Source organism: Falco punctatus (genome assembly GCF_963210335.1).
Source record: "Falco punctatus genome assembly, chromosome: 3".
Classification (NCBI taxonomy): domain Eukaryota; kingdom Metazoa; phylum Chordata; class Aves; order Falconiformes; family Falconidae; genus Falco; species Falco punctatus.
The window spans coordinates 21,824,506-21,837,152 of NC_137582.1; the positions used below are offsets into that span (position 1 = coordinate 21,824,506).

General features: G+C 39.1%; 1 protein-coding gene across 7 annotated transcripts in view; it reads left to right on the forward strand.

The window, feature by feature from the left end:
- Nucleotides 1–12,647, forward strand: part of TRPS1 (transcriptional repressor GATA binding 1) — a 220,083-nt gene that overhangs the window by 41,712 nt on the left and 165,724 nt on the right. For all 7 annotated transcript variants that reach the window (XM_080378899.1, XM_080378905.1, XM_080378904.1 and 4 more), the window contains one exon: nt 1,219–2,147. In XM_080378899.1, coding sequence (XP_080235025.1) covers nt 1,219–2,147 — 929 coding nt within the window. The remainder of the gene's footprint in view (nt 1–1,218; nt 2,148–12,647) is intronic.

Genomic DNA, 12,647 nt, shown 5'->3' on the forward strand with positions numbered 1-12,647 from the left:
CATAGAAAAAGCACATATGTCTTCTGCCCATAGCTGGCATGTGAACACAAATGGATCAAACCAGCTGGTGGTGAATATCAAATCCAGAACCACACAGTGGAGAGTGTAGGGAAGTCTCATGTATGTGTTTTCTCTAAGTAGGCTGGGGATGGTGCAAATTTGTAGCGGATGAGGAATTTGGCTTAGTACCTGCATAGTCCGATGACTTATCTTCCATGACGTCCCCTGTTCAGCTAGCAGCTAATTTACCTGTGGCAGATTCCTTCTCTCTCTCTGATTTTCACTGCTGTCCTGTCTCAGCTTTCTTAAAAGGATCCTGAAAGGGTACTGGCAGATTTAGCAGTAGGGACTGTGTCTGCAAGGAGAACTGAGCGGAGGAAGGTTAGGTTGTTTAGATCCATGTGGATTCCAGGTGTTTTTAGGGTAGATCCCGACTCAGCCACACAGCAGTGTCAAATGTCTGGATCCAGGCCTGTAAAATTTTATTGACAACGGGTTTCCTAATAAAGTTAGTTTCTCTTTGTTTGGCAAATAGAACTAATTACATGAATAATAGACTGGGACCAGAGTCTAGAATATCCATATAATCCTGTTTGAAGTTTATGGGCAGTAGGAGGGGGAACTTTTGCTATAGAGAAACTGATACTTGCTTAGGAAAAATACTTTCTCTGAAACCTCAAGTTACTTACTGTCCTAAATCTGTTTCCTTCCTAATAACTTGTTTAAGTTCTCCTGATTATGTCTTTTAGGTGTATTTTTGCAAAGCTACATTATAAGTAGTTGTACAGTGTGCGAACATTAGCCTGCAAAAGTTTGTTTTTCCCCGTAGTTTTTTTAAATTACTATAAAAGAAACATTAATTTACAATTATTTCTGCTAGACTGTTATCTTCTGAAAAGATAATGAAATCTGTAATTCACTCACTCTGATGGCAGTGTTTTTATAGGCTTTAAGGTTCTCTTTTTAATTGAGTTCACTCTCGGTGTGATAATTTTTTAAAAATATAAACTTCTAGTTTTCTGCATAGTCTAAAAACATGTTTGACAAAAAATTTCTGAAAAGTTGATGTGTTCATATAGTTCAGAATACTTTAAAAAGTGCCAGGTTTATAATGTTATATATCTTGAATAATTCTATAGGGTTTTTTGCTTTTTTTCTTTCTTTTTTTCCCCTTTTATTCTTTTTTTTTTTTTTTTTTTTTTTTTTTTTCTGTGGTAGATATGGTCCGGAAAAAGAACCCCCCTCTAAGAAACGTTGCTAGTGAAGGTGAGGTACAGACCCTTGAGTCTACAGGTACTGAAAGTGAAGAGTGTGGAAGGAAAAAAGAATTTTCAGCAGAGCAGATGCAAGAAAACACTGACCAGGGTGATGCGGCAGAGTTAAATAACAAGGAGGAACTTTGCATGCATGTCCAAGAGCCATCTTCCAGCATTAAAAAGGACTTGAAAAGCTCAGTGCTGAGTGAAAAGGCTGGCTTCAATTATGAAAGCCACAATAAGGGAGGAAATGTTCCATCCTTCCCTCATGATGAGGTGACAGACAGAAATATGCTGGCTTTCTCATCTCCAGCTGTTGGGGGAATCTGTGAGCCCTTGAAGTCTCCTCAAAAATCAGATGCAGATGACACCCAAGATGTGGTCTGTACCCCGTCAGGAGATGCAGCGGAGACAAATGAGGAGCATCAGATGTCGCCAAAAGCTTCAGATGAAACAGTGCAAGTGCAAAGTGGTCAAACTGATGGCCAAGGCTCAAGTCCGGTCCCCATGGCCTCAAAAAACCCACAAGTGCCTTCAGATGGAGGTTTAAGGCTGAACAAATCTAAAGCAGATTTGTTGGTAAATGATAACCCAGATACGGCACCTCTGTCTCCAGAGCTTCAGGACTTCAAATGCAACATCTGTGGATACGGTTACTATGGGAATGACCCCACAGATCTCATCAAACACTTCCGCAAGTACCACCTAGGACTGCACAACCGCACCAGGCAGGACGCTGAGCTCGACACTAAAATTTTGGCTCTCCACAACATGGTGCAATTCAGCCACTCCAAAGACTTCCAGAAAGTCAACCGCACTGTGCTTTCGGGGGTGCTGCAAGACATCAATTCCCAGAGGCCTGTCTTGTTAAATGGGACTTACGATGTGCAGGTTTGTATTTTCCCAGACTCCCCACTTCTGCTAACCGCCTTCTCGCTGCAAAGTCACTTATTTGCAAAGCCTCTCCTACCTACATGATTAATGTATTTCATATAACCTGCCTAAACCTTAAGAACCATTTTGGTCTGTTTTGGCCAGGGTTTTTGCAGGTCTGCTGAGCATCTTGTACAGTAGAGGAGTGCTTGGCTTTTTGACCAGGGATATTTCTGTGTAAGATTTAGTCGTCGTGGTAATCAATAGCAAAAGATCTTATTCAGCAAACAAGCAAATTGCTGAATTGGTAATCATATCTGAAGGATTTGCTATCATGGAAAGAAAAGAGCAAATAATAATGAAAAATAACAACCAGATAGACAAAAGACAGCAGCTGGAAATTAAAAATGTAATCCTAAATTATCAGCTGCTGGAAGTCAAGATTTGGCTTATTGATTCTTTATTAAGATAAAATAAATGGCAAGCCTTGGCAACTCTAAAGTTGTCTAGTGCCAGAAAAACAGGATACACAATGGGTATTTAAAATATTTCAAAAAGTAACAGTAATCCGTGCTGTCCTTCATGTTAGTGAGCTTGCAAGGAAAGGGCTGTTGCCTCAGTTATTTTCTCATCTAGTTGGAGCAGGAAAAAAACTACAGATACTGCTGGTAAAAAAAAAAAAAATATTAAAAAATCTAATTTTTACCAAGAAAAGAGTGGACTCAAAAACTTTTTCATGGAGTCTCTGTTAGTTTGTTACCAGCTAATATTTAATTAGTTAAAAAAGAGAAATTGATGCTGATTTAAAAAAATAAATCCTCTCATTAGTGGGCTGAGAGATGCCACAGGATACGTCAATATTTTATGATATAAAAATTCAAGTTTCAAGGAAAAAACCCACAAAGTAACAAAATTTGCATACAGAATGGATTCAGACGTCCATTCAGTTTCAATGTATGTTTGTATATGTGGTGTCCAACCTGGTAGTAATCACCAGAGAAAACTCTAGGGTATGTTAAAATCAGAAATTAGGAGATGGAAAATACTTAAAATACTTGCAGAGACTGTAGCTGTAGGAAAGAAATTATGCAAGACAGGTTAAGATGGCTAACATCTAACTTCAAGTAAGAAGCTGAAACGGCAACACAAGTCAGGAACTTGAAGCTTTTTAAGTGATTTAAACTTGTCCTCTTTTTTCAGAAATTCTATAATTTCTTTGTGGAGCAGCAGATGAAACTGAGGTCATTACTATGTGTAAAATCTGCAATCTTTGAACTGCTGTCTTACTAAAAGATCACTTCACTGTCTCGTGTCAGACACTCTCTCCTGTCAAACTGTGATTAGAAAGCAAATACGTGATTTAGTTAAAAGAGGTTAGAAGTGAATAATGTCAGAATGTGAAATGATGGTTTATAATTAGCACATAGTATGATGTTAATACCTGGATTTCCTGCTATAGTTTCAGTTTGCTGACTCCGGGGACAGCATCTTAGAGCAACTGATCCATGCTGTCAGGAAGACATGCAAACTGGAGCAGCTCAGGCATACACTATAGAGGAATTTGAGTTTCTAAACACACTTTCATTTCCTCCAAACAATTGTTTCGTTAGGGCCTTAGTTATTTATAGGAAAGTTTATGCTTGATTAGAATGAGCTGGACACTTTTCCTATGCAGTGCTTTCAGAAATAAAACAGATGTGTGAGCTATCTCAGTTTGAACTGATAGAAGGAGAAATAAAACAGCTGAACCTAGACTATACTTGTCTTCTAAACCCTGACAGTAAGATACTGTAGGGGAGACAAAAAGTGGTAGGAAACAGCCCATAGATAATCTACTTAAGATCAGTCTTTTCTCAAAAGAAAAACATTTTCCAAAATAGAACAGACAGCCTATACAATGTTGGCAATTTATTAAAAAAAAAAAAAAAAAGAGAAAAAAAAAAAAAAGAAGCAACCAACAACTGGATCTGGAAACTTAATTTTTAAAAGTGCTAATTTTCCCTGCCCAATTTGGGAAGAGAAAATTAAATAAGCTTTTGTGGCGAATGCTATACTTCATCACTGGCACATGCACCAGATGTTGATCCAGAACATGTCAGAAGATAACTAACTGATTAATATTTTTATGCTTTCTCCTCCCCCACTCCTGATACAGAGCAGCTTTGTCAGACTCATAAACACAGTAAAAGAACATTTGAAAATCCCCTTTGCACCCACACATGTTTATATAGCTACTATGTCCATTTTGGAGGGGATTTTTCTCAGGCATCTGAGTGGCTGGTGTCTCCTGCTGCAATGAGGGATCATATCGATTAGAGCTCTGGTTAAAATTGGTTCAGTCAAATTCCTGTGTAACACAGTGAGGGAACTGAACCTGAATAATTGGTTCATCTAAACAGTATTATTTTGTATAGGTACTGGCTAAAGGAAAATAATCCCTTTGTAATTAACTTGAAATAGAAGTGGACTGGGCTTAAGGTCTGATTTATTGATCCCCTTGCACTTAACAAACTGTTCTGTTGTAGCTGGGGTGGAAGTTATCGATGGATTTATGGGCTCAGGCCAGGGAGCTGGGCGCAGAAGCCAGAGGATGGAAATGACTGACTTTGATCTGGTTCACAGTGGTCAGTTGGGGACCACGGTATATGAAGATTTGTGGTAGTGAGGGATGCTGTTGAGCCCCATAGTTTGCATTCATAACAAAAGCAAACAAAAAGCAATGGAAAAATGTCTGAGTACAGAAAACCCCAGCATCTCCTATCCTATCTTCAGATGGGTAGGGATGTGGCCCCTTTACCAAGGATTTGGAAGAATGAAATCTAATACATTTTTGGATTTATACCATGGAAGTCAAGTCTCTTCTAGAAAATTTAACACACACACACACATCCCTCCCCAAACAAACAAACAAAAAAAAACAACCCCAAAGCCAGGTTGTTGTTTTGGTTTTTTTGTATTGCAGTCAGCAAAACAGTAGGGGTACACATTTGGCTTCACATCCAGGTATGCAAAAGTTGGGACTCTGTTTTGAAGTACCTAAAGAGGATTTGTCTGGGAACTGTGTAAATAAACCAAGCTTTCTGGCCATACTACTGTGTAGATTTTTACTTGATTTGAATTTTTAATCCAGCAAGATTCCTTTGTCTTTGAAAATGTGATTTTGTGTTGAAAATCTCCTGTATTCTTTGTTCTCATTTTCTTCCTCAGAGGTTTTTGGTTCACTGAGTTATAGTAAATTCCATAGGACTGGGTAAAATCACTGAGCTGTTTCTGGGAGATCAACTTTCTTGCTGGGTATAGATTTCAGAAAACATTTGCTGGCACATCTCTGAATTCACAGAGAATGTGCTAATCAGCTTTATTGCTTTTATCAGAATAATATTTGAAGTGAGTTCAATGGATCAGCTTTCACTGATGCCCCTCATTACTTTTTCTTCACATTTAGTTAATTGATCAATCTCTGTAGGCAGCTTTGTCTTGCTGGATATTTTAGCCTACGTATGGCTTTGTGGACAAGCCTAAAGGAGTAGAATTTAGACCAGCTCTGGAGACTTGAAGTAAAATTCAGGTGACTAAGTTAACAGCTACAGCACTGAAAAGCATTGCTTTGCTGCTGTATGATTAAGTCTCCTGTGTTTGATCTAATGGCTCTCTAATGTATATGGAAAGGTCTGGAGACGGGCAAGTTGCTGGCAAGTAGGCAGGAGTCTTTTTTTCATCCCCAAATTTTTTTATGGGACAGCTTCAAGGGGAAGGTTGAGAGTGCTGTCTTCCACGTACCAGCTTATAGTATGGGTAGGACATCACCCAGCAAGGGAGAAGAGGCAGGCTTGGATCCCCTCTGACAGAGCAAGGAAAGGAGCCTACTTTTCCTGTTTCCTGAACAAGTGTTCAAGCCATTAGGCTATTGTATAAAAGGGAGCGTGACCCCATTTCCTGATATGTTTTAAAAGAAAACAGTGTCCCTCAAAGAAAGGACAGAAATGTCTGCATTCAGGTGAGGGTTTCAGATGGCACGTCCCAAGGGAGAAGGGTATTCCTGCAGCCGTGAATAAAGGCATACCACAGTGCTCAGCAGTTCTTACGGTGGGCTCCAGGCAGCTTCACACTGTGTGTGCTACTTGGAGGGGCTTCCTGCGCAGCATGGCCCTGGTTCTGCAGCTTGTTGTCGTAGACCTACCTCCTCTTACGTGCAGCCATTAAAGAGAGATTCAGGCTCCTGTCGGCATCTCTCTGAAAGTACTAAAAAGTGATTATCTTTTTTATTTATTTATCTTTTACCCAGCCCTCTCATCTTGATTGTTTCATGGTTTTAGATACTAGACTACCACATCAGATAGGATGACAAATTCCTGAAAAGCCATGGACTGATAAAAGCCGTCCAAAAGTTTCTTGATTGTATTTCATTGAGCTGGGGAGGGAGGCGTGATGAAGAAGAAGAAGAAAATACTACGTTACATAACTATCCCACAGACTAAGGAGACAATGGCAGCAGAATTTTTTCTTTTAAGGTTCTAGACATCCAGTATTATAAGAGCTGTCCTATACCACTCAGCCCAATTCTTTGTCATATATGACTAGGGGTAACAACTTCTGCAGGTTTTTCACAGCAAATGAGAGCACTTCTGGCTGTCCATCTACCGGGCTGCTCAGTGTCCTAGAAAGTGGCTGAAGTGCCCATGGACACAGAGTGTGTAAAGCTCTTCCTTTTGTCTCCGTCATAAGCCAGTGGTGAGCTCTGTGTGCCTACACGAAGTTATGCATGTGTGTTTTTTAGTAATCTGGATTTCAGTATATCAAATCTGGCAGCTTTTCTGTTCTCATGTTAGAAGTGTGTAACTAGTATGAAGTCTGGTCTAACTAGGATTCAGCTGAATGAGAAACAGTGGTTTGATTAGTAGCTTCTGCTTTTTATCCTCCACTCTTATATTAGCAGTTTGAATATGAAGCTGTGAAGGTAAGACTGAAAAAATAGGGGGTCTATACAGATGTAATTGACATCCCTTCTCATGTTAAAGGTTTTTCTCTACATTTTTGGTGGTTTTGGCAAAGGGACTCTTACAGATACAGTGATAATCCAGGCTGGAGGCATAAACAAGTACAGCATTTACTTTTGTATTAGTAAAAAATCAAACCTTCTTAAAGGTGAACTTTGGTATCAAGTGGGTTTCGTACAAGGTGACATGGATACGTCACTAGTTGACATGAGCAGGTGAAAACATGTATGTGAATGAATTTCATTTTCCTCACATGCTTAGAGAAATCGATCCAAATTTTATATTGTTGGTCTTACTGACTTTAGCTCAATTGTCTGTACGACAGGAATTAGGTCCAAGTGATCTGACCAGCTGTTGCTGGATATGGTGTATGCTGAGCTCTCAGACTAGTTTGTGATGTGCTAGATCTTGAAGGGTGTGCTAGAACAGAACTTGCATGAAGCTGTGATGTCCCAGAAGGTCCATTTCATCTGTCAGCTGCATTGTCAACTCTCCCTGGGGACTTCCCTGTTTAAACTGAAGGCTGTCAGGCTGTCTTGGGTGTTGCATCTGTGTGTGTGCATACCTGTTTATTTTGAGTCTTATTTCTGGGTCACGATCAGGCTTGGAGACTGCCTTGCATGCTGAGAGAGTCACACCTCATGAACATGGGAGTCAGTCATCTCTTCTAAACCACAGACATGAAAAAGAAATGGTGGCAGGTGTTGAAATGGGTGGTGGTAAAACACACAAATATACATTCATGTGTGTGTGCTTGTGTGTGTGTATATGTATGTGTTTCTTTTCTCATATATATATATATATCACTGAATACACGTATATATATGAATATTATGTGAAAAAGCACCTGTGGTCTTACAAGAATCTAAATACTATATTGACTATAGTTTATAAGTAACAATTTATATTGTTTATGCAGTAGAAATTCTTTATATCATTTCTGTGGAGACATTAGCAAGTTTACTATTCAGAATGATATGCAGTGATCTACAGCATGTCAGCTGCTAAATAGTAAGTGCCTGGGAACATTCACTTGTTCTGTGAAGAAATGAGGCATTTTAGCCTTACTTGCAGTGAGAAGTAGTCTACCGTCATATTAAAACATTCAGATGGGCAGTTTCTGTGGAATAACTGATGTGATGTATATGCACAGCCTTCAAGGCAAAGTTATTTATGTGTTAATATGCCTCATCTTTATGCCAGGGATATCTGGTGGTGTTTGAAGAGACACTAATGAAGAAAGTTGGTGAGGCTAGTAATAGTCACAGATATATTTAAAGGTATAAAATGCTGAGCTAGTCCACAGAAATGAGAGCTCAAAAAGTAAAAGTTGCTGGGAAAAAAGGAAAGCAGCTAGATTTTCTTCTGGTGTAAATCAGTCCAAGTTTGCCTTGAAGTCTGTGAGGCTCTGTGAGTTTACAGTAGCCAAGGAACTGTCTGGTAATTTTATCTATACAGAGAGAGAATAGAAGGGATGGTGCTTCTTTTAGGTGCTAGATATTAGTCTACTAGCATTAGCTAGCAAATGAAATTCTTGTTTCTGTGTTATTTACTTTTGTCGTTTTTGCACATCTGGTCTCCTGACCTTAATTTAAGTGCTGCAATTGTTCTGTCACAGCCTTTGTTTTAAAAATACCTTTTAAATTCTCATGTCAAAAAACATACTGTCTTCAATGGCAACAGAGTAAATTGTGAGAAGAGTACACCTATCACACAGTAGTTGGCTTTCTTGTTCTGGTAAGTATGAATAGCCCAGAAAGCCAGAAGTTTGCCCTGAGTCTTTGCCTCACTTGTGCAACATTGTTCTGTCTACCTATAAGTTAATCATGGTACAGTAAATAGTTTTAAGAATATACTCTGAAGATTCTCCTAGTTTTACATGCAGAGAGTGAGCAAGTGAGAGGGAGTGAGTTCTGCATAGTGGAGGGTAGAGAACTGGGTGGTGTTTCACAAACTTGCATGAAAGCCAGGAATCTGTTCTGGCCTGCACAACGTGAAGAACTTAATAAATGTGGGATGGTTAAAATGTTCTGGATGCTATATTGCACAAAGCAAATGAATAAACAAGAGCATTAGAAAATATTTTAGGATTAGAAGATTAAGAGTAATTGGCAAAGGCAGACTGGATGGCTCAGGAGATTGGTAGGGTATCTGGAGCCTTTCACCTCCTGATTAGCCAAAGATGTAGCCCAGGTAATAAAAAAAAAAAAAAAAACACAACAGAAAACACACACACCCACCCACCCCCAAGATTAACATTTGCTGTTCCAATGCAGATGGTTGGTCTAGTTTCTAATCAGCAGTTGCAGAAGAAGCCAGGGGTCAAAGACAGGTTTACCCAGTGCGTGTAAGCCATGCAGTTGAATCACTTATGTGGACATAGGCCACTAGTTTCTGCTGGTAGAATTTTCTTCATGAAATGTATGATTACGGGAGCTGGCAGACTTTGTCTTCCTGGGGTAATTTTTTTCATTTTCTGTAAGTAACATTTGTAAACTGCTTCAGCAAATAACATTTAGGATTGAACTTTGAAAAGGAGGTGGGAGAAAAAGAGGTAGGGTAACATTTGGATCAAGGGCAGATTAAATATCAGAGAAACGTTTTTAAAGAAATCCTGAAATTGCCTTTTCTTGCCCAAGTCCATCTATTCCATGAAATCATTGGTTTTGGTCTAATTAAGGTAATACAGACGTATCTGCTGGAAACTTATAGTGCAATTATACATCTTTGTTAAAGTACTTGCCAACATGCTTTAGAAAGTACATCTTGAAACACTGTCAATTATTGTGTTATCTTTTCTCCTCTTTCTGGCTATTTTTGGAAATGTGTGTGGTGTATAAGGAGATAGCTTAACTGTATTAACACATGAACTTCAGTCCTTGTGGTAAATTCTTTCCCAGCCTTCTAGATTTTGGTAATTTTCCCTGTTAATGAATTAATGATTAAGAGTTCTGAGTTTCAGGGAGTCTTACTCTGAAGTATATTTCAGTTTAATCCCAGACTGAGACATGGCTTTGAAGAGCAATTTTTGAAAAACATCAGTGCAACCACCTCAAGCGTAATAATGGAGTACCCATTTGAATAGACATTTTCCTCTATACTGCATAATAATACCAACTATATTGCCAAAATTGAGGTGCTGCAGGAGTAAGTGATATTCCCACAGTCTCAGAAGGAAGCGACAGTGAAGGGAAGAACTAAATCAGGTTTCCACAGTCCAAACAGATGCCTTGTATGTTAGCTTCCCTTTAAAAACAGAATTATGAAGATTAATTTTCTTCTGTGCTTACTGAGGGAACTGTTGATCTATATGTGCTCTTATATTTCCAGTGCAAGCTGTACCTGTACTTGTGACTGCCACTAGTTATGTCAGCTGGCACTTTGGACTCCACTGCTCTAACAGAATTGCAGAATTTTAGCATTTAGAAACCTTTGTTTAGTTTCTTCTTTATGATGAGGAGGAGTGTCTACTTAAGAAAATAAAAATCTGTCAGGGCAAAGAAGGGGACTAGGTTTTACTGGGATCAGAATGAACTAAGGGAATAAATAGGAGAAGCTATCACTTGTGATACCACACATAAATGTGGATATTGATTTCTGTGGTGTGTGTATACAGATACTATTTTTTCCCCCTTTCCCCTTCTCTTTCTCCTTTATTTTTCCTCTTTCAGGGGCGGGTCAGAGAAAACAGGACAATTACATACCCAGTGAAGGAGTTTAGTGCCTGTACATAGAGATACGATATGTTACTGAAAAATCTGAAAGTCAAGCCAAGACTTGAGCAGAGTGCACAAATCCAAACAGTTCTGTAAATGTGTAGGCTTCTTCCAAATTTGGCTGGCTGAAAGCTGAAACAGCTTCAGTTTATACCGTCACTTCAAGTGCTTCTCCAACCTCTTTGCATGGAAGCCAGTTTCTGCAGTTCCCTTTACCTGATGACCCCCAAGGAGGCTTTCAGTACATTTTGTTATGTGTGAAAAATGGCTTTTGAGTGTAATAACATTAAGATGACCCTGTGTTACCTTTCACGTACATGCTCTCCTAATAGGATGCATTATTTTGAATTGTGGCAGGGTAGTCAGGGAAATGCCAACCCAATAATTGGTAATCAATTACATTCCAGGGTTGTAAAGACTGTGTGTGTCCGTCCCCCTCCCCCATTGCAAAAGGTTAACACAAATGGTGTGAGAATACTTAGTTCTGTTTTATCCTCTTGTGATGCAGAGAAGGATGTATTAGCATGGGACACAAATTTGTTATGTAGGCCACTAAGCAGGATTAGCACAAGTTACAGAAATGATGTGAGTTACAGTCCATTGTATAAAATGCTAGTACTAATCATGTTTTTTCAGTGTCCAGAAATAAAAGTAATTGGCAATGAACAGCAGCTGGGATTATTTTCACTCCATTTCTAACTCGTGTCTACAGAGTGTCTGAAAAATAGGTATGTTATCTGTAGGATCTGTGAATGGACAGCTGAGAGTAATAGATGTATTTACTCATTAGAGCCACTTAAGGTAAAGCATTTTGGCCAGTTTTCTGTGCATGCATAGAACAAACATAAGTATCTAATTAAATGAGCAAAACCAGATCACCTTGCAACTTACATAATTGTGCAGCGTGCTGCTGTTATTTTCTGTTTACCGTAATTCCATCAGTGCTGTCTTAAGTTGTCTTTCAACACCATTGAGACTTTGAACATTGAAATAATGCAGTGGATGGAGACCAGAACTGCCAGGAGTAGGCTTAGGTCCCACTGTTGTCAGGGGATCAGGCTCAACGTGGCTTTGTCTCCAGTTCTTGCTGGCCATAAAATGAGATCTCTTCTGCAGTACAGATCTGTTAAAACATCCCTCTTCCAAAGAACCTCTTCAAAACCAAATTCATAACTTGATACCGGTGCTTAGAGCCACAATTTAAGTGAAAATGTTATTACAGCTAAGTCCTAGTTATTTGGCTGCCCAACTCACCATTGCCTAATGAGATATGTTTCCTAAACAAACAGAAAGTGATTTCCAGTTTTAAGAAAAAGTTTTAACCAGCTCATGGGAACTGTGCTTTCTTTAGGAAAAATAAAAAAGAATTGGAGGCCGACTAGCAGCAGCTCATTATATCATGGTTTAGCAACTCATTGACTCACTATACATGTTCAATTCTGATGGGATACAAAGGATAGCATCTCATTCTCTGAGCTAAATGGCTAAAAGGCATTTATATTATATGCATTTAAAAATGTTTACATTTCATGCTCTCTGTATGACTGAGTCTTTCCGTATGGTGTGATACTGAATGAGCAGTGATCACATGTTTTCTTTGTGGCACAGCTGCTGAGGAGGAGAAGAAAAATAATTACACCATTTGCCTAGTGCATTAGAACTGAATCCTGCAGAAATGCAGTAATACAGTTACTGGTTGGGAGAATGGAAATCAAACCCTGTGTGAAAATTTTATATTCCCTCTAAGACATCTCTTGGGGGTAAAAACTGAGACCATGGCACAGGGAGGCTTCCACCCATGTCCT